This window comes from Micrasema longulum, unplaced genomic scaffold, assembly GCF_059751315.1.
Source record: "Micrasema longulum isolate JH-2025_06_02 unplaced genomic scaffold, ASM5975131v1 h1tg002293l, whole genome shotgun sequence".
In the NCBI taxonomy this organism is placed as follows: Eukaryota; Metazoa; Arthropoda; class Insecta; order Trichoptera; family Brachycentridae; genus Micrasema; species Micrasema longulum.
Genome location: NW_028279447.1, coordinates 104094 through 127629, shown reverse-complemented (window position 1 = coordinate 127629; position 23536 = coordinate 104094). Strand labels below are relative to the sequence as shown.

Here is a 23536-nt window from a genome sequence, read left to right as displayed (position 1 = left end):
CCGTGTCCACTTCCATGTTGATATTGGAATTCTCGAATGTCACTAATGTAAGCTCCACTTCGGGTTGCAAGCAATCGATAGTTTCGCATTCGGCAGATCTAAAAAAAGATAATAACCAAACAATTTAAACATTCGCATGCCAAATTGCAGAACTCGAAACTGCCAGTTTTGGAAACTTAGTCCTAATTTTGGAAATGCTAATTATGTGTTGCATAATATTTTGGACCATGTTAAAATGAATGGTTATTTCATATGCAATGGAGGTTGATTTATTTCAGTATAACTGTATTATATTATATTTTTGTACAAATATTATAATTTTTTTTTTTTAATTTGTGAATCAATTTTTCACATTTTTTTTTGCACCACAACAGGCCAGGAGGCCCAATTACAGTGGTGAATTACAGCACAGAACACCCAGGCTTGAGAAAAATCACATAATTTTTTTTAGTGTTCTCGCGGGAATCGAACTCGGAACCTTCTGTTTGTGAGTCAAGCGTCTTGACCGCTACACCACAAAGACCGTTAAGTTTATTATGTTTAAAAGAGCCTTTGAGGTAAACATATAGCGTAAATAAAAAATGTTTACACATCGCATGACCAGTTTGGTGCAGTCTAAAAGTACTAATATGCATTACAAGAATAGGTTACAAAATTAATAATTAAAACGGAAACCAAGATAGTGACTTTTCTAAAAACAATAAACCGATATAGGTTTTATTTTTTACCGAGTTTGGTCTAAGCAGCAAGAGGCATAGCAATGATGGAGACCTTCAAAACCCTGAGATAGCAACATCAAAACAAATATTTAGTATAAAACATTATTGACATTTTCAAGGCCATTTATAAGCAAATAAAATCTAATTTTTTTTAACCACATTTTTCCACACATTCTGCAACATATGCCCTTCCTAATCCCCACCACCACACATTCTGCAACATATCGCTGAATAATATTAACCTAATTTTAGTGCATGTTTGGACATGGTGGAGTTTGCATCCCCTTTAACTCCGCATGTAATTTATGAATTTTTCATAAATATGTATACTATGGTGATGGTAAAGGTGAAATCATATTTTAGTATTTGCATGATGGTGTGGTGAGTGGCCTGACAAAGTAACTTCAGGGAATGTCTCGAAACCGGTAGACATAAAAAGTCGGTGAGAGATTAAATACTAATATTTACCTCTTTTGAATCCACTTCCATGGAACACTTGTTGATAAAACAAGTTGTAGCAACTTCGATTGGTGCATTTAAAATTTAGACAAATATAATAATTAGTTTTCAAGCTGCTAGTGTACTTTAGAACTTACCCATCATTATTTATTTTAGATGTATCTTCAAGGTGCCCATGTGTCAACATGTGACGTTTTAGGCTGAAACAATGATAATTTTTATTAGCATTTGTTATTTCCAATACCTGTTCTCCTCAACCACAGATCATAGAAACGCGGGTCGAAATTCTCCTGTCAATAGGGAGTTATAAACACGACTTCTAATAATTTCTTCAACACATAAATTACCTTTGGACCAGACATTTACATTGAGTTACAACGAATGCTCGAGGTAATCTCTTACGATGTTAGTACCGTAGAAATATCATAATGAACTTAAATAAAACGTTAAACAAGTTACTGTTCAAAATGAAAATTTGTTGGATGTATTTTACCTGAAGCTTCTTGGAAAGGATCTGTTGCAAGTAGCGCAGCGGTGTTCAGCAATGCCGCTAGAGTTTGCTTTTGTAGGTTTCTTCCTCGGTTTTCGCATCGTTGCTGACTTCTTTTCCTGAGTAATTATGGACGTCATATTAAAATGTAATCACTTTCTTCGTAAGAAGCTTACATAAAATGATATTTTTCGTTATTTACCATGAACCATTATAGAAGGAATTATACAACTAGAGACAGTTAGTAACTCACATCTTCATCGTGCATGTTGAGGTGAGCTTGTAGTTCCGGTGAAGATGCAAATCTCATGGAGCACTCGTAACACGGCCATTCTAGTGACGACTCATCACTGTCTGAAATACAAAACACTTCATGTACTCCACACGGTCACCATAATCTATGTTTTAACAAGAAAATAATTATAGTTCTTGGTCTGATGGACCCATTATATTTTCATTGATCTCTGAAAAATGTAGGAAAAAAATAAACTACATATGCTTGCTTTACGCACGGAGGGTTTTGAGTTCGATTTCCAGTGATATCACAAGAATAAAATGTGATTTTTCTTAAGCCTGGGTGTTCTGCGCTGTAATTCAAGATTGAAATTGATAGGCATACAATTTTTCAACAATTTTTTTTCAGCAGCTAGCCTCTTTAATACAGAAATATCATTTTTGTTAATAACTTGCACAACAGGCATAAGGCCCAATAAAGGGGTGAAATATGCCACTGAGCATCCGGCAATATGAAATACAATGGTATATATTAATTTCAAATGTTACCAGTGGCATGAGGCGGAGGAGGTTGTAGTCCCCAGTGCCTGGCGTAGGAAGAGCCGTATCCGAGGATCAGCTCCTGGCGCGGTGCGATAGGACGACAACTGATGAAGTACAGTTCCGAGTCTGACTGCTGGAGGCACACATTCTGGGACGGCCCCGGCTCGAACCTCACATAGCGCATCCAGTTTGATGTCTCTGGAAACATGATTAGATTGCATAAGATGAATAGGTTGATGGCAGCGATTCTATTTGAAATTGCTGGTTTAAATTTTGTAGATTTTCACAGCAGTGAAGTTGTAAATTGAGTATTTTTATTATTGTGACAGGTGTTGTTTACACTGATGTTTTAAATTGGATTGCCCATTCATTACGGTTGATGCGCATTTTAATGCAATCCAAAACATCAACAGAGAGCGAATAACATTAAAAAAATAATAACAATAAATAAACATATATGGTCTATTCAAAGATGTATATGTGATAGTGCTTTATATAAATTGGTAAAATAAGCCAAACAAAAGATACATCAACAATGCTTTATATGTGAAGAACTTGAGTGAGGCTACTAATTATGGGCGGCTAAACTTTGCACATTAAAAATATTAAAAAAAAAACTAATTTCAGTAAAACCACCTTTTTACATTTTTCAAGGGAGCAAGAAAAAAAAGTGTAAAACTGAAGAAAACGGTACAGTGAGGAAATAAAAAATGTATGGAAAAAATAGGAATTACATAAAAATAAAATTAATTTGCTACACTATAGTGAACATATACGTCCATAAAATTTTTAAAAAAGGGTGATAATTGGAGATTGTTAATATTTTTTTGACTATTTTCAATTTTTCACTAAAAGACATGTATGTATATTTGGTATTTCTTCAAACAATATTATGAAATGAGTTTTTTTTTAAATTTGATTTAAAAACAGCATGTTTAAAAATTATTTTATGCGTAAATAAAAAGTAACAAAAATAAAATTTTGAATTTGCATAAAATAATGTAAAATATTTTTTCCCCTAAATGTTAGGAAATTTTATTTATACGGTATCACTTTTTTCTATGGCATCACTAAAACAACTGGCATATAAGATCGCTGCAAAATTGTTTCACACTTTTATGGCAACTTTTTAAACCATCGTTTTTCAACTTTAAATATTTCTATTGTTACATTTTAAAAATTGCAATGTATTGATATTTAAACTTTATTGTTCCTAAACGTTCGTCAACTGCGTATCATGGTTTGTACAAGTCAATATGACGTTTCTGTTCAAATAAAACTAACCCTAAAGAAAGACACTTCAAACAAAAAGGTTAAGACAATAATTTATCCTTGAATAATAGTTAACCGGTTTTTATTCTTCATTCGCGTGGCACACGCTGTGATGCGCGGACCGTGGCACCATTATTACGATGTAATTTTGGCTTTTTTGACACATCAAATGAATTTCGAAAAATTCGAAACGTAAAACCGGGGTGATGAAAAATGTAAAAAACGTTAATTGGGGGAATATTTGTATGAAAATGTATGAAGAAAAATGGGTCCTGAACATTTCGGTAAAAAAAGCGGGAAAATGTAAAATTGAGGAATGCAAAAACGAGGTTTTATTGTAATGTAGAATTATCATTGGACAGTTTCCTCAAAGTTATATACATACATATGTTTTTCCAAAATCGCCATGGACATTTTTTAAGAGAAAAAAGATACTTTTTTAAATTTGTTGATGCTTGTAACTTAATGTAGATTGACATAATGCCCAGTATTTTGTGTAGTATTTGCTTATTTGACTGTTCACAAACATTTAAATACACAAAATATGAAGAAAAAAAAAGACTGTAGCATCATAATAACTGCAAGGTTGTTCCTGATATTTCACATAATTGATTAACTGTTTTTTTCCAAATTGCCAAAATTTTCATTGTTTTTCTGTGTGTGGCAGCATCGAGAGGCACTCACTTTCATCCGACACGTCGACGGCAAAGTCTCCGTCCCGAGTGTGCAGCAGGAAATAAGGGGCGGAACCCTGCGGGGGGCCTGGGGGGGCGCGGTGGCGCAGGCCCTCCAGGGGGCCGAAGCGCGCACGCGCGGGGATTCGGCGCCGCGCGAACACGCCTCCCGGCCGGCCGAGGGACAGGTGGGCCCCCGGAAGGGAAGCCCGGGCCCGGCAGGGGACTGACTTATCAGGAATGCAGGCTGTAAGAATAGAATACAATAAATTACTTATTTATCAACAAACAGTTCGTCGCCCTACTGGATGTTTGTCATATTTACCACTGAGGTAATTTTAAAGGAGCAATGTTTTTGTGTTTTTTTTTTATGGCATATCACAAGATCGTAATTCAATTATGACTTTTTCCGTAAATATTTTATATCTGGACTTGTAATAATCCATACCAAGCAAAATAAATGGAGATAGGCTAAAGATGCATAGCAAAAATGAGGTAAATGGAGATAAAACAGTGCTACGGAATCTGACCAAACGGTCACAAAGAGTATTGAGTGAAATACAAATAATAGAAAAATATCACTCACTACTAACACCGGTATTAAATTAATTCTATTTTCAAAATCAATATGGATACGGCGGAGAAATATTTTCATACGTAACTTTTCAAATAAAACTTGTTAAAAAATGTCTCCTTGTAAACACAACTTGATAATTGTGACGTCGAGATTCGTGACGATGTTCTTTTTAAATTTAAATGATCAGAATCAAAGTTCACAATTTAACCAAAATGTGATGTATTAGTGGCGTAGTCAATACGATGAACCGTTTTCGCGGGAATTTAAAATTGTACATTTAAAATTTTTAATACAAAAACACCAAGCATTGAGTATATGGATCATTTTTAATACATGAAGGTAAGAGTATCAGTCTTAGGCTTTACGTGCCAGTCCAGGACTATGAAATATTATATAGTGATAACACTTTTTAAACAAGTATTTCATGTCAACCATGTCGGGAATCGAACCTGAGACCCCCTGCACGGTAGGGAAATGCATTAACCATTTTACCACAAAGTGAACAAATATAATATGTAGAAGGTATATTGGGTTATAAAATTCTAGCGTGTAAAGTAAACTTACTTAACTAATAAATAAATAAAAATAAAAGAATTAAAAGAGTTTTGGTAAAACAATAACTTCATATCACAAAATAAAATTTTAACTAATAATAATTCATGGTTAAGAACAAGATGGTGGAAATGACATAATACTAATTTACAAAAATTTTATAATTGTAATTTTACTCACTAATAGAATTATCATCGGAAAGCAGTGATTGTTGCTTTCTTCGGTTTCGGCTTCCGGTAGAAGTTGGTTCAGCATTCCCCAAATATTCTGCAAACTCCTCAAAGGCGACCATCTCCTCGCACCCAACGTCCTCCAAATGAGAAGGAGAAATATCACCCCCTGAATCGTGTGACAGTACCTAGAAAATAATTATCAAACATTCTGATATATTTTTTTTTTGATAATTTATATAGCGCCATTTTTGTGAAAATCACCTCAAGGGCGCTAATGGCGACCTTGCGATGTAACCAGGATTCAAACATGAAAGAACCTGGAGGGGTTCAATTCTCAGTAATCGGTGGTGAGTAATCAGATTAGTGCATTCATATAGAAAATTTGAGCTAACAAAGTTACTTTTGCACAGTACCTACACAATAATTTGTAAACATTTTAATTTTGCTAAAAATGAATCAACCTTAAAATAAATAAAAAATTTACTACTGGGGTGCTCGAGGATTTTTATTTTTTGTATGCAATAACATAAGATAAGTAAAATAAATTGTGACCTTAAGGTCTGCTTAATGGTTAAGCATTACCTGAAGAATTGACCATACCATCGTTTTTTCCGTTTTTAAAACATAATTGACGTTTAATGATCAGTATGGCCATATTTGAAGCAAAGTGTAGACACATGCAAAAATAAAAATCCTCAAGTAGAAATCTTCTCTGCCCCCATGAGAAGATTCATATTAGCACCTCTCAGCTGGTATTCTGAACAGAATTGCGGGCCAAGAGATCGCTCTGTTAGCGTGTATTTAGTATGTAAATAGGCGTTAAAATGTGTTTTCTTCGCACGCTTTTGCGTTCAGAAAACCACCCCTGGGGCGTTTTACACAAGTATTTAAAGAATATTTACCAATTCATCTGACTGACTAATATCCAGGTGCAAATTAGTGTTATCGAGAGTTTCTGACTCCATGACTATGCTTTGGTCTCCATCAAATTGTGTTCCCTCGTCTAAGGAATCCAGAAGGGACACATCCACAGCCATTGCGTTAGATTCTGCGATTACATCCACTGGAAACAGGAATGTATAGGTAATATTAGACAGATATATTGTGGCTAATGCGAGAGCAACGGCTAAGACAGTTCTGCAAATATCATTGATACATAATTGCAATTGTGAATACCATATGCTCCACTTAGGGAGCGGGCATTAGAATTAAGTAAGTAAACATAACAGCAACCATCATTCCGTGTCCGAGCGGAATGAAGAACACAGTTTACAGACAAGGAAATGTTAATGATTGGCAGCTCTGTCATATTACATTGGGGGAAAAAGACAGAGATTACTACTACTACCATTATGCCATTTCGTTAATTCAATGCTATACGTTGATTGGGGGGAATATTTGTATGAGAATGTAAGAAGAAAAATGGGTCCTGAAAATTTCGGTGTAAAAAGCGGGAAAACATAAAATGAAGGAATGTAAAAATGAGGTTTTACTGTATTACTCAATGGGAAAAAGGAATAAAGAGGAAAGAGGAAATGAGGATAGATTAAGGAAGAGAAAGGAGATGTTTATTCAGCTATTGCATGTCATGACAGGTATAAGGGAGATCGTATAATGCTGCTGCGAGTATACCTCGGTCCTTGCTGCCGGTGCAGGGCGCTAACGAGGTCGGGCGAGCCACGATAAACCCGTTCTCACTGGACAGAGAATACGAGATCCCCGATTGGCCACCCGTAATAAGCAGCTCCACATGCTCAGCCTTCATTCCGCTCCCATCGATCATGTGATATTCGCCTGAAGACCACACATAAAAAATACTTATTGTAACTATACGATACATTTAATACAAAGACTCCTCCCCACTAGGACACCCTGTTCCAAGGACAACATTGTTTGTTATTGTAAATAATCCCCGGACAGGCGCGTGAAAGGTAAGACTAATCATATGCCCTTTATAAAACAAAAATGATGGAGATACGCTACAATTGGTGTATCTACACAGTGCACTTATAAGATAAAAGGCTGATGATGAATTGTTGCTGTGCACTTGTTATTTGTACATTTGATTTTTCTAAGCAGCATAGTAATAATTTATTTAATAAATAATTATAGCTTCGATCTATAAAATATTGAAATTGTTTGTTAGATAACATTTTTCATAACTAGATAAATTGGTTTTTATGGGTAAAAAATTTGTTTAAACTTACCGACTGCAATTTCACCCAGGGCTGGTATTCCAAATGCTCTCGCGGCCGTAGAAAAACCATTTATCGTGTGTATTTACATACAAAATACACGATATAAATGGTTTTTCTACGGCGGAGAGAGCATTTGAAACCCTGGTGTTAATTTTGACGGTTCCCGAGAAAGGAGAAAGATATTGTTAGTGTGAATTTTTAATTTTTTAAAGCTAATTAAGTTTTTTTTATCATCTGCCTGTACTAATTATCACTAAAGTACACTCTAAGAATATCAGTCGTTATTTACTTAAATCATATTATGATTGGAACGAATGACTTGTTAATTTGTAGCATTCATGGAGGAGGACCAAAAATGTGCTTTTAGTGGGAAACTCACAAACGCTGATTATGAAGTTACCTAGTTGTAATAATAACTCCGCAATATGGCAGTCGGGAAAATAGTTATTTATCTTCACAATATTTGAGTTTATTACAAGTAGGTAGCTAAATGTTAGAAAATCATATCTAAATATTACAAAATTACACTTACAATACTTTTCTTAGGGAAAATTGTTTTTTTTTCTGCTTCCTTTCTTAAAATGTATTCGGATACTTTTTTCTCATAGGATGCACTCATACGGACAAATAAAGCTACAGTAAAACCCCTGTTTTACGTTTTTTAAGGGCGGTAGCAAAAAAAGGTTAAATTGAGGAAATAAAAAACTGCAGAAAAATTGTAAAAACGGTCATAATTGAGGATTGTTCATATTTACCTATGATTTCATTAAAAATATTTTGTATTTTTCTAACAATATCACAATGGGTTTTTTTTATTGAATTGAAAAAAAACATGTTTGAATAATTTTATGTAGGTACTTTACCCTAAAGCACAAAAATTTGAATTTGCATAAAATGCATACAACAGTTTTTTTTCCCTAAATATTGTGAAATTTTGTTTAACTTTTTTTTAGTATGACACCATAGACTTTCAACTGTCATTTACATCGCGGCAAAACTGTTTCACACTTTAATGATAACTGTTTAAACAATCTTCTTTCCAAATTATGTTTATAACTCCAAATAATATTTCTATTGCCAAATGATTAAACTTTCTGCATCGGAATTTATTGATGTAAACCTGTTCTTCCTAAACATACGTCAACCGCATGTCACAATTTAGTAAAATGTCAAAATTAGACACTTGAACAAAATGGTCAATTACACTGAACCTACTTTAAATTTTGTTTGAGACAACAATTTACACATTTTTTATTTACCTTGATTTTACTCACCATTTTAGGCAATCGCGGTGGCGCGCGGCTCGGTCTCTTTTGACAGATCGAATGAGTTTTGAAAAATTTTCAACGTAAAACCGGGGTTATGAAAAACGTAAAAAACTTTAAAATTAAGAGAATATTTTAATAAGAATGTATGGAATAAAATGGGACCTAAACATTTCGGCGTAAAAAGCTGGAAAACGTAAAATTGAGGAACGTAAACACGAGGTTTTATTGTATCTTATTTTTAGAACTATTTCACTTCTGATTGGACAGTTGATGGTTTGAAGTGAATTTGATTTTACTAACATACTGCGACACTTTGTTGCTCACTGTTTTTTATAGGGACACAATATATTCTCCTATCATAATTACTGTTTCACGTAGGCGATAGGCATCTGACATCTATAGCCGGAATAACCGTGAACAAATTAACCGATGATGCTCCTAATACCGAGTGCGTAAAATTTATAATAGAGGTGTTGATCAACAATCAGTGGATTTTTTGTTAAATAGTAAGGAAATGAAATAATTACCATTAGAAGCCAGAACCAGCTGCAGGTCGGTGGTGGAGTCGAGCAGGTGGTGGGTGCGGGGGGGCGGGAGAAATGGGACACCGGAGGAGGAGGAGGAGGAGACTCCGTAGGCATCGGCTCCGGTACTGAGGGCCGGGTAGTACGGCAGCAAGGGAGGAGCCTCTTCTCCCATCACCTGAGCATCATTTACAATCAGTACAGTACACAACTAAGCGTACATTTTTATCTTTTGCTCTTATGCAAAAGGCCATTTTGAAAATATATGAAAGCGGGACATTCTTTTATTTTAGTTACGGCTGGAGCTTTTCAAAGCAGAGCTTGGACCAGTAGTTTACGAGGTCTTCTGGTAAAGAACTCATTAACTGTTAACAGACTGTGCTAGAAAATATCTCCGGAGATGGTGCTGTATTGTTGTTACATTAAGCAAAAGAAGATTTTGAAATACAGGTATTTAAAAACAAAAAAATTAGCACATACATTTATACACAGTTTAAAAATCTATTTTCCATAATTTGTAAAAATAATCATATAATATCGGCCTGTTGTAGCAAAAGATAACTTAATTATTTAAAAAATAAGAGTTTTATCAAGCCTTGCATTTTATGTAGACTTGTATGACATCGTATTAAAGTACTTAAATTTCTAATGATGTTCAGTGTGTTCAATAATGTTTATTAACCCTATGTTAATGAAAGCAGGTTTTCAAATTTAATATTCTAGTGTGCCTACTAGCATAAAAAATATGTTTAATTGGTTCACCGACAGGCACAAACACAATTACACAGGGTTATTAAACATTCAAACCCACTGTACAGACAGAGTCAATTGAAGACATGAGTGTGACAGAAACAAAAAGCAGAGATATCTGGGGTTCAAGTTTTGAACACCGGTACAATTGTTGATAAAATAACACGTTCATTAGCTCTCAAAATCATTTTTCTGCTACTTTTTGATGGTGTAGTTGGTTTTCTGTGAAAGGTCTGTGCATAAAATATTCATTTATGTAAGAAAAAGTACATTGAAAAAATTTGCAAGATAACACCTTCATCCACTCATGTCTTAAATTGTTCATGGGACCAAAAGTCTACAACAGCTTGCCGCAGTTCAGGGAAACAATAATTTAAATAATACAAGTGAAAAAATGGATTACGATCGTACGAAAGCAGGTAGCGGAGGATATAATTTATAATTTATTGTGTTCAATACCCTAAAAATGTCATTCCTGTCTTGATACAGGCTTTCCTAGTGAGGTAGGTAATTACAAAATAAATATATTGATTGATTGATTTGGTGTTTATTTTGTAGAATTCCATATTTAAACTTATAATTAGAAATCAAACACTGATTTGAGTCTACTGAATACTTTATTTTATTTTTACAAATATAAACATATAAAAATAAAACTTCGTAGAGTTTTATTTTTATATGTTTATATTTGTAAAAATAAAATAAAGTATTCAGTAGACTCAAATCAGTGTTTGATTTCTAATTATAAGATAAATATACCTACATAAATAGAAGAAAAGGTCAGTGATGTGTCAATAGTCCGGCTTTTCGTGAATGAATTTTCTGATTTCATCTTCAAAATGCAAAAAGGACTTAATTGCCTTGTACAGTAGTTAAAGCAGCTAAAAGGGACGTGCCTATTGCAATAAATATATGGCGGTCTTGTACATAATAAGGAAGAAAAATAAACATCCATCGATCACCTTTGAACTATATTACCTAAAAACATCTACACGCTTACAAGACATACGGTGTGGTCAGTGGCGGTTTTCCCTAATGTCCATTTCCCTAAAATACATTATAAAGAAAGTATATAATATAACGCAATTAGGTTTTGTAATATTTAAAAAAAATAAAAAAATCCTTGATATATATAAGGATCTGTTAATCTTCGATGTTATCTAAAATACTATTAAAGCATGTGCGCCATCAAATATTCATGTTATGTCGAATCCACGGGTCATTTCTGTAACTGTCCCAAAGCTGATGTCTTATCTCTAGATTTCTCACGAGAAAGAAAGAGATGAAACGTTCCGTGCGTACATGAACATCGAAACATTTCTCCCAAAATTAGTCCGATCGCGGGGATTGTTCCGGGAGATAACAATATGAAACAAGGAAGACAAGAATAAGATTGATAATAATCATATCATATTGACAGTCTAGACTGGAAGAGATACGATGATCAATGAATTCCTATGTACTTTATTTTAAAATTATATTGTTCCTTGCACGTTTCATATGCACTAAACTCATATTGACTGGTAAAATTTAAATCCTGTATATTTTTAATAATTTGTTTGTGTTTTAAAAGTTAAATGTACTAGTGATTTTTATTTGTGGAATTACGATGACGGCAGTTGAGAGTGAAGGATATTTTTTGACGCTATAGTGAATTAAGACCCTTTTAAGAAACTCTATTAACCAAGACAAAGTGCAGTCGCAATGTTAGGTATTTTGTAGTGTATCATATTAGAAGAATCTATATTAACATATATATATTCGTGTATTTTTACAAAAAAAAATTGTGTGAAAATGATTGCGAAATACACATGTACCAACATATTTAGTAAAAGAAATGATCTCCCCATTTTTAACCCCTTCAGCTGCCACTGGGTGTGGTAATTGTAAATCAATTTTTAATCGCTGTTTTTCTTTATTAATTTTTTTAGCATTAAATAGCGACCTAGGATATTGATTTCCCGGTGCGCTTTGTATCTGAAAGGTGTCCTGTAATCTAGCTAAAATTTGAAATTTTAAAATGCTTTTAACATTTCTGTTTTAGCCTAAATGCATCTCGCCTCCAAATACACAAGACAAGAACAAATAAGGGAAAAGAGAAAAATTATAAAGAGTAATGTAAATATATATTAGTAAAAAAGCTATATTTTTATTTAGCCAAATATTTCACTTTCAGAGTGATATAATAATTAGTCAGAAATGGTTGTGCATGAAAATGGGTACAAAGTTGTGTTTTGAACTTTAAACCTCTGAGACGCGAGTCCGTGACCAAAGGACCACAATCCGGATGAAAAAAAATGAAAATAAATATTTTTCAATCATAATATAGTAGGACATCTAAAAAAAACTACCAGAAATATTTGTTACATTTAATTTTCCAAAGGTTATATTATTTGAGTAGTAAGTCAATACCTCTTGATGCATAGTGTAGGGCTGCATGTAGTGGCCTTGCGGAGGAAAGGGCGGCAGGGGCGGATGAGGGTGTGCGTGGTGGAGGGGGGAGTAGCGAGCAGCCGAACTCATGTTGGGGTCCCTCTCCAGAAATGGTGGTGATGCCGGGTAAGTCTCCTCCAACTAGAAATTAAGTAATAGCGATATATTTTAAAAAAAACATTCTTTTTATTTTTCAATTTTACAATACGCCCAAGGGGCATTTACAAAAATTATACAGGTAAGTACAAACATAGTAAGTAATAATTTAAAAAATAAACAACACTTTTTTTGTATACATGTAGAAACGAAAAAGCATGCTGCAATGCAAAATAAAAAGTGAAAGTTTGCATAGTAAAAAAGAAAGAAAAAAAAAATGGATATAAGAAAAATGTTTGTTTTTTAGAAGAATAAAAATAACGGGACCAGTCAGTTTAAACTGGTCTTAATAAGCAAGTTGAGTGTTTCATTAATATTATTTTATTTGTTTTTTATCATTGGTACGATTTTTTAAAGTTTTGTAATTTATTAATTACTATGCGTGTTACATCACTAGTTCTTGTCCTTGAATTGTCCTGGTGAAAAATCCTCAAAAATTCATGGTTTTTTTAAAAAATGTTTTTTGTAATTACCTAATAATATAATTTACATACATTATAATTGGCAGTTGGGCTGTATCGTACATATAAATAGATAATAAATAAGGATGTTTAAATAGTCAGAATGGAGAATGAGACAAAGTGTGTAAAGTAATCCCATATTCCTTCCTCATTTCTTAATATTATATTAGATAGAATTAATTAGTATAATAAAACTGTTCTAAAAAGTCACAGTAAGTCAGTTATGGCTAAGAAATTTATTGTGAGTGGCTGTGAAAAAAATTGAAAAATTACTGACATTTTATCTTAATTTACACTTTTTTTATTTTAGAGGATGATTAGAGGTTACACATCGGCTGGACTGACCCGGGCTGTGACAAGTAACACGGAAGAGGAGACTCACATTAACGTAGAGCATGTCTGATGTAGAGGGACAAGCCCGGGGGGCTGGGACAGGGGCGGGAGTGGGCTGTGTCCAGTGGGACACCCCCCCGCTGGGGACACTGCTTGACACGCCCCGCTCATCTTCGGGTGGGTCTCCTAAAATGACAAAATTACTATAACAACCATCATCATTCCACTTTCCGCACACGGTGGTGCACAGGGCACTGCATTGGCATTCAAATTTAAGCGTATCTAGATCATGTATGTTACATGGAAGGTAAGCTGAAGATGCTCGCTAGAGTGTGAAAGCACTAATGAGGAACTTCAGCCCTGCGGGAAATAAGATACAATAAATATTTTCTTGCGTTCGGTAAAAATTGGAGCGTTAAATTGTATGTCAAAGTTTCCTGAAAACAATAATAAAAAACATTTTGATAAAAACTAACAACTTTGAACCACTTCACTGGTTCATATGAATCAACCAATGATGTGAGAGTTATGGAAGAATTCTGGTTTGCTTGCCGTGAATGGACCGATGGGCAGAACTTATAGAGAATAAGCGGAAGAGAACCTCTGACATCACACGCGGAGTTATTTCAGAAATACAAAACTTTAAAAATCATAGCGCTGAAAATACGATATATAAAAAAAAATTGGCAGGGTTAACAAAGAAAAAATTATAAAAAACCACTGAACTTCCTCATTGTTGAAATAAATTAGTGTATCAAGTATTTGAAAATTAAGCTTTTGCCTAACTAAATAATACATACATAATAATTATTAATTGAGAGGTTTTTTATTTTTATTTGATAAAAGACTATTAAACGAAGATAAATTAAAAAATAAATAAATTATGTATAGTTTTATCAGCTCTATGATTTTTTTTAAGGTGAAATGACTATTAGTGTGATGTCTCAAGTTCTCTTCCGCTTCTTCTCGGTCAGCTCAGCTGATTGGTCCGATGGCTTACAGTAAACCGGAAATCTTTCACAACTCTCTTATCATTGGTTGATTCATATGAACTAGAGGGGAGTACTTATGACAGGTCATAAGCCCTGTAAATACCTAGATTTCCATATTCCCTTCTCAAAAATGTTTTTCCTGTCTGTTGCAATAAATTTAAATAATTATAGGTATAACGAAATGACATTTTGTGAATTTAAAGGTCTCTTTAAGCATTTAATAAAAAATTTAAGGTAAAAAATATTAATTTTACTCCATAAAATAAGGTTCCCATAAAATATGTTAAATAATAATAAATAATGGAAAAAACGTTTCAGAACATTTGTAATTTTTTGTTTCTTTGAGATTGAAATTTCTTTCAATCAGAAAAAAAAGGGGGTTCGCCTACTGCACCTAAGTGTTATTTGTTAAACGTCTTCACGAAACAGCTTAATTTGTGAAACGATAACTGTTATTTCCATTTTTATAAAAAAAACAAAATATCTATCTCTAATATGAACTAGTAATGTTCAAAGTAATTTGTTATTATTCAAATATATATTCAAATATACATTTTTTTTTTCATACATTTTCAATAAGTTTTGAGTTGCAATTTAATGCTCTAATTTTTACCGCGCGTAAGAAAACATTTTTTATATCAAATTTCTTGTAGGGCTGAACTTTTTAACTATGCACGATAACAGTTGCAAATGTGAAATGAATGGGACATTTTGTTTTGCAATAAATTACCTGCCCATAGAATTAAGAATAGTCCAGAAGGAGCGTAGAATCATATTTGAATACATCGGACTGTGTCCAATAATTCCCCCACTATGCCTGACTTTCGTCGGGCGCATTCGTGATGTCACCACGTAATGTTGCGCGATGGGAAAAAAATTAATTATAACACAAATGTAGAGTTAAAAAAAAGCAATATGTTAATTTCTCTAAAATTTTATTGTGCACGCGGAAATATATATTGACACAACAGAGTAGATAAGTAAAGGGTCATTTAAAAAGAGTAATTGAATTAATGAACTTTAAACTTAAAATATAAAACAAATTTTATTTGACGTAAAATGGATATTTTTTATACCATGTCAAATAATATTTAATGTTTTAAAGATAGCAATTTAAAATCTGGAAATATAATATATCACTTAAGTTTAGTTAGAATGTAAGTTTAGATATACAATTGTAAAGCACCCTTGAGGTGATTTTTAACAAAAATGGCGCTATATAAATCAGCCAAATATTATTATTATTATTATAATGCCGGTCAAATGTCCAGGATAGAGTTGTTTAATCCGAGATCCAATTTTCATTAGTTCTCTCATTAGATGAGCAAAATAGGTTTAAAAAAAATTACTACCCTGGCAACACTAACGAAATGTTCATTTTGTTCTTTCGACAATCTGACAGATGGAAAAATAATGCAATTTTTAAGTTATGCATTTGCTACATACACATTCATTTGCTAATTACACATGAAATGTGATTGCATCCTGTTTCTTTAAGATCCTAGCAGTATTTCTTCACTTTAAAAGGACACAACACGGCATAGTTGAATTCAAATCAGGAGTTGCGTATTGAGCGACGTCTACAAAGAAACTAATGGGTCAAGACGTAAACCTACTTATTTTTGAGTAGTTCGCGTTCTGTTTGATGTGCGTATGCGGTTTCTGGACTATTCTTAATTCTATGTACATGCCTTACTAGTCAATCCTGTGTCAAGGCAGGAATTTGACTATTTGTATTTACGAGTATCATCATATTAAAAATATTATTTTTAAAATCACAGAGCTCTGGTAGATTCAATATTTGTTTTTTGTCAAAATTGCAGACTTTATTTCCTATAACTTTTATCGAAGGAGGACGATAGAAAATTGATTTGACTTGCTCTGAAAACTAATAAGCACGGCCTACAAGATGTAACTGCACGGATTAAATCGATCACTTAAAAATATATATGAATTTGAAAGATATTGAAAACAATGCGAAATTTATTAAAATAAATAACATACCTTCAAGGGTATCGCCGGTTTCTGTACCCTTACTTCTCATAATCGAAATTGTTTATTTTGGTGACATACGCTAAATTGTTGAATCAATCATAGCAACTGAAACAAAATAACTCATTTATCATTCCCATTTTAGAAGGGGGAAAATATTATCAGATCGTGGATTTGATCAAAACAAATTCTCACAGAATACAATTAACAATGTTTTCACTAAATTAATGCACAATATTTGATTTTATAAGAATATTATTGTACATTTTTACAATAATGGCCGCCATTTTGAAGTAATACGCTATGGCATGACAAAGAAACTATTAATAAATCACGATCAAAAACTGTTTTTTAGAACACAAAAAGGGAAAACTGATTTAATGACATCAAACATAACGTTTAAAATCATTATGTTTTATAAAATGCTAAATATTCCTTACGAAAGTATAGAAAAACACTTAAAATCCGACATTACACAACCATAGACAAACAGCCAAAATGACACTTAAACCACAGATTAATGCACAATTGTTTGAAAGACTTAGAAGAAAACGAAAACCATAAACGAATATTAAATAACATAAAGGTACATATTAATATTTAAAAAAAATTGGGAGTACATAAAAAATAGTACATCATTATAAACTATTACACATATTAACTTATGCCAGTCAAAATGTTTATGTATTTTCAAAATTATTTGACAATCCTAAAACTATGGCAAGTCAGGACATTTATAAAGACAGAGTCGTAGATTGTAAATAACCGTTATAAAATAAATGAATAATTTATGTCTCGTAGTTTTGTTTCAGAAGAAAAACTAAGATAAAAATAAAGTTATTTAAATTATTTTTAATAACCATTATAGATGGAAAAGATAAATTGGTCTAATATGTTTTTTTTAGAAGAAATGAATAAATTGCCGTGAGGTGTACTTTAAAATACTACACACGAGTATTATATACTGCACAGTAAGTTTTGCTGGGTTATTATGCTATGCGTCATTTTTTTATTCCTAACCATAGTTTCAGATCGCATATACTTGCCTTAGTACAAAAATAAGCAAGCATGAATTCATCAACATGACAAATCTACAGCTGCCCGTTTTTTTTATTACACTACCCATACATTTATAGTTGGAAGTTTTATTTTATAATATTACCAAACGTCTACAGCTACGAAGCGCATGGAGTGATTCTAAAAACAAAAGTACGTTTTTTTAATTCAGCCAAAATTAAATTAATCTCAATAACATAAATATGTTATTTTATGACATGTGCAGAGAAATGTTTTACGTAATAGTATAAATGTTTTTCGGGATGTTTTTAAAACACAAACATATCTTGAATGACTTTGTCTTGCATTTAAACTTGGAAAACGTTCGATGAACAGTTAGAACTGTTATGGTCGGAAGTTTTATTTTATAATATTGCCAAACGTCTACAGCTATGAAGCACATGGAGTGATTCTAGAGATAAAAGTACGTTTTTTTTTAATTCAGCAAAAATAAAATTAATCTCAATAACATAAAGATGATATTTTTTGACATATGCAGTGAAATGTTTTACGTAACATTATTCTGGATGTGTCCAGGTCCAGGACCTAACAGGGTAGAGGTGGTTTTGACCTATCCCCCTTAGTGCATGATTTGCGTCATAGACAAAAGATATAATATTAACTACACTGCATCAAATTTTCAGCACTCATATCCATAGTCTATGATGTCAAGTCAAAATCTGTCAAACGTCAACCCGTGTATAATCTGTGGTCAACCTTGTCAGTCAAAATCAGGGGTTGAGAGTAGAGTGCTTTATTTTTTGGTTACCGTTTACTGTTCATCGTTATTATAGCATTTTAAGTTTGCTTTCTATTTAGAATTCAGAACATACCAAGCATTTTGTAAATAACTACATTATAAGTAGTCATAATTACAGACTGTTTTTTCATACAAGTGTGTTGTTGTTTTGACAGCTACTGTCATTGGAAATGTTTATTGTAATAATTATATAACTCAATATGTCTCAACGTTCAAAAGTTATAACATTGTATAAAACGGTAGGAATTTTATTAGTTTTTAAAAATATTTTTTTGTAAAACTGACCTTATTATTTTATTTATCCAGTTCTAAATTCGACGATTATTTTAGGCTATATTTATAGGTAGGAAAATATATCAATTTGTTTATGTAACTTTGAGTGCAGAAAATATAGTCAAGTTGATAAAATAACAGTGCGTAAAAATGATTCACAGGCGAATAATTATTTTCAGTTTTGTGAAAATGTTCAGGTAGATATATATTTACAACAACATCAACAACAAACCATCACGCCGCTACCCCGTAGGGGTATTCAGAGAGGATAGAACGCCATAACACTCTATCTTGGCATACAGACCTCGCTTCCTCTACATTCATACATCTTCTCATGCACGCACGCCGATTATTCCTACTTTTGACATGTCCATCTTCAAGTATTTGATGGACTCGATCGTGCCATGTCTTTCTCGGTCTTCCTCGTTTTCTGCATCCATCAACATTTGATCGTAGATCCTTTTAGCCGTTCTTTCGCTGTCCATTCGCTCTACATGTCCAAACCAACGCAGCACCCCTTTCTTGATTCTGTCAATAATGCATGTCTCAGCCTTACACACTTCACGGATCTCGACATTTGTGCACCTATCATACATCGTTTTACCACACATTCGCCTGAGGGATCGCATTTCGACAGCATTCAACCTACTTTCATCATTATTTTTCCAATTCCATACTTCGCTCCCATACATTAGAGTTGGAACTAGAACTCTATAGCTAGAGCTCTATAACTATAACTAGAACTATATATATATATATAGAAATATATATTTATGTATTTTAAAACTATGAAAGATGGATGAGGAGGAAGACGCAAGAATGCAGAATATAAAAGTTCAGCGGTTTTATTTTTTACTAGACTATTAAACTAAACCCTATTTTTTTAAAAAATGTTTTTGTATATGGTATTACCAGCACTATGAATTTTAAAAGTTTTATATTTTTTTTTTTTATAAAAAAAAATATTTGCGTTCTTATGATTTACCCAAATATTTTAATTTTAAGGGCCATTTTCAACGAGTTGTAAATAACTCACTATTAGAAAATGGAATCAAGTTGGGGTAGAGTGGGATTCGAACCATGGACCTTTGGTCCGTGAGTCCGAGACACTAGTCGGGACCACAACCCGATTTCTAAAATTATTCCGCATGTGAAGTCACAGGTTCTCTTCCATTTATAAAGTAGATTGTATAGAATAAAAAAATAATATTCTCTATCAGTTTTGCCGATTGGTCCGTTTACGATAATTTAACCGGATATCTTTCACAGCTTTCTTATCATTGGTTGATTCATATTAACCAGTGACGTCCTTCAAAGTAGTTCATTTTTATTAAAATATATGTATATTTTCGTACATTTTCAAGAAACTTTGCTGCACAATTTAATGCTCAAATTTTTACCGCACGCAAGAAAACATTTTTTTAAATCCTATTTCCCGTAGGGCTGAAGTTCCTCATTGCGACATGGAATGTAAGGGGACGCGTGGGTGAAAAGATGAACGAACAGTGTGATACGATGAAGAATAAATGTTAAAATGTAATCTGTGTAACAGAACAGCTGGAAAAAGGGAAGCGGTTCAATGGAGTACGGTGACGCTTTGGTTTTCTGGTCTGGGGTCCCAGATACAGATGGAGCTTGCTAAGGAGTCACCGCGTTTTTGTCACCCAGAATGATAGAATGTATGCAATAGTATGTCTTTATAAGTTCTAGACTTATGTTTGTAAGATTAAAGGTTGGATTGACAAGGATAATAATATTAATAGGTTTTGTTCCCGTGAATTCCGACTGCGAATCTGAGAAGGATAAGTTTTGGATTAGTGGAATGAATGAGAAACGAGAGAATGAGAGAGTAGTATATGCGGGAGATTTAAATGGATGGGTGGGAACTCGAAGAGACGGGACGGAGTTCACCCTAGGAATGTTTGGTGATAAAAGGCAGAATGATAATGGGAGAAGACTGCTAGAGGTATGTCTGGAAAGGATTTTTTTTGTGTTTTATACATTCTTTGATCATAAGGAAATCCAGCAGTATACGTGGGAGAGAGGCAATGAAAGTTCTATTATCGACTATGTAGTCATTGACTCTAGATTGAAGTCTGTGAATGTTGGTACGTGGGTGTACAGAGGAGTTGAAACAAAAACAGATTACTTCTTGGTGGAATCAAGAGTAATCTTGTTTCAAGGATGGCAGTCCAAGACCCGCAAAGTACAGGCGCCTTCTAGAGTCAAAGTTGAAAAAAAAAAAAAAATGATCGCATAAAAGATAATTTTGAATATATACCATAAATTGTAGATGAATGTGTGGAAAATATGAGTATTGATGTTATGCGGGAATGTTTGAAAAACGGTATGTGTGAATCAGCAATGGAAGTATGCAGTAAAACGAAACAAGAATGAAAGAAAGGTGATGCATGGTGGGACGATGGAATAAAAAAATGCGCAAAAAAAGAAGGAAGCATGACAGTGACTAAAGAGGCTGGCAGTAGGTATGCTGAATCAAAAAATAAATGTAAGAAGAGAGTAAAAACAAGGAGTGTGTGAACGAAGGAGAGGGAATCAAACTGACCGAGAATTTCCAAGAAATATGAAAATATTCTGGAAAGCTGTAAAAAAATCTCAAAACAGTAAAGAAAGTGGATGTATGCCAGCTATAAAAGCAGAAGATGATAAAATGGTGGGAGAATACTTCGAGGAAGTATATGAAACATACACAGGAAATATAAGCACTGCGGCACCTTCTCAAGTAAGTTTAAATGCAAATAATGGTACGTAACGGCTACAAATATTTGCAGCGTGAATGTTGATAGATGCAGAAATAGAGGAAGAGTGAAAAAAACATGGTATAACCAAATCCAACTAATACTTGAAGATGGACATGTAAAATGTCGGAATAATCGGCCTGCGTGCATCAGAAGATGTATGAATGTAGAGGAAGCGAGATCTGTATGCAATGATAGAGCGATGTGGCGTTCTATCCTCTCTGCCAACGCTTATGGGGAAACGGGGCGATGGTTTTGTTTGTTTGTGAAAATGCCAGCTTATTTAATTTTTTAAATTATTATTATTTTTTGTACCACAACAGGCCAGGAGGCCCAATTACAGCACAGAACACCCAGATTTCAGAAAAATCACATTAAATTTTAGTTTTCTCACCGGAAATCTAACCCGGAATCTTTCGTGCGCGAGTCAAGTTTCTTAGCCATTAGATCACAAAGGTTGCCTTATATTTGAACATATTTTAGTTTTCAGATTAATTTATGTCCTATTTTTAAACCTTGACAAATTCATAAAAAATGTAGGTTGCATGATAAAATATATGCTGTAACAGGTTGAAACATTATTTTATTTATTTTAGCTACATCACCTTGGAAAAGAATGGCCTCAAGGACATAAGGTGTTTGTAGAAAAGTTGCATCGAGCCTTTATCAAGAACTGCGATGTTACTGATCCGGAGAAGATTGAATCTTTAATCAGTCATGGAAACTTTGTATGCAATGAAATTGAAGCTCTTTATTCCCTTAAGAAATATCGCACTCTAAAGAATCGATATTACACTTCTAAACTGGATGACATAGTTAAATATGAATGATGGAAATTTCTGTGGGATTAGTTAATTTTAACTTTGATTTTGACTCTTAATTCACATTTTTTTGCACAATTATCAAATAATTTCTTATAAGGTTCTTACTGCTGTAAATTAACAATTTTGTAATTTTTGTAAAAACAAAATATATATATCTTCTTCTTCTTCAAATTCTATACTAAAAACTCTTTTATTTACATTTAAAAGTATAAAGATTTTTATAGACTTCTGTAGTCCCCTTTAAACATCGTGTAAAAACTTCTCTGGATAAAATTTCATTTTGTTAGACATCATTACTATCAATAATTTCACCTACTAAACAAATTTACCTTTGCATAATTGATTTATTTTAGATTTCAGTTACTCTTGTTTTATCGTTTTGGAGTTCATTGTTAAAAAGTATTTTTTAATTTATTACTTCAATTTTAAATTGAATAAAATATTTCAAGCTTCTCCAGGGACACAATATGTTGACCACTTTTATCAAAAGTTGGCCATAGTTTTCCTGAAGATTTTAGTTGCTTTGACACTAAACTTTTTACTTATTGTTAAAACGGAATGCCCCAAGGATCTTTAAGTTACTTTGGAATGGAAGTCCAGAAAATGAATACAGTTAAACACTCCCGTGGTTCATCTGTATAATCTGACAGTGGACCCTTGTTTTAGAGCCAGCAAATATCTATCTATCTGGTTAAGTATTTATGCCATTTTCATAAATGTTAAAACCATTTTGTTTTTTATAAACACAATACATTTAGAATATTATTACACTGCTTATTGACTTTATCCTTAACCCTTCGAGGATGAGAATTTTTATCTTTTTAAAACTATTTTTTTAACTAAAAAAATCATCATTAATTCCACTCAGTGTTTGTTCCATTGTGGCATACGGCATACCACATACTAAAGAACACAACTTTCATGGCTGAAATATAGTAAACGCAACCATATTTACTTAAAAAACAGGAGGAGCGAGAATAGTGCTTCGTGACAGTGTCCACTGTGCCCGAACTTATGAATTTAGGCCTTTGTGCCATCTGCGGTGCGGAACATGATTAAACTGC

General features: G+C 33.2%; 2 protein-coding genes across 2 annotated transcripts; one reads left to right on the top strand and one right to left on the bottom strand.

The window, feature by feature from the left end:
- Nucleotides 1-10: 10 nt before the first annotated feature.
- LOC148272562 (uncharacterized) lies at nucleotides 11-17307 on the bottom strand (the record flags this gene model as incomplete). The annotated part of the gene is made up of 14 exons (XM_088239874.1): nucleotides 17241-17307; nucleotides 16813-16908; nucleotides 13866-14002; nucleotides 12846-13007; nucleotides 9687-9861; nucleotides 7326-7487; nucleotides 6596-6756; nucleotides 5701-5878; nucleotides 4402-4638; nucleotides 2452-2643; nucleotides 1922-2022; nucleotides 1672-1787; nucleotides 1316-1378; nucleotides 11-98 (listed from the first exon to the last, which is right to left on the bottom strand). Coding segments are annotated over exons 2-14 (1812 nt in total), but the record flags the coding sequence as incomplete, so codon positions are not given.
- A 1365-nt stretch (nucleotides 17308-18672) lies between these two features.
- On the top strand, nucleotides 18673-22657 carry osi (electron transfer flavoprotein regulatory factor orsai). Its single transcript, XM_088239889.1, has 2 exons — nucleotides 18673-18855; nucleotides 22245-22657. The coding sequence occupies exons 1-2, from the start codon at nucleotides 18817-18819 to the stop codon at nucleotides 22476-22478; spliced, it is 273 nt and encodes a 90-aa protein (XP_088096015.1). The 5' UTR covers nucleotides 18673-18816; the 3' UTR covers nucleotides 22479-22657.
- The last annotated feature ends 879 nt before the right edge of the window (nucleotides 22658-23536 follow it).

What these genes read in the sequence shown, in the direction of transcription:
- osi (XM_088239889.1), top strand. Translation starts at nt 18,817, where the DNA reads ATGTCTCAACGTTCAAAAGTTATAACATTGTATAAAACG. An exon ending in TTATAACATTGTATAAAACG is followed by an intron (nt 18,856 to 22,244) that starts GTAGGAATTTTA and finishes TATTTATTTTAG; the next exon opens with CTACATCACCTTGGAAAAGA.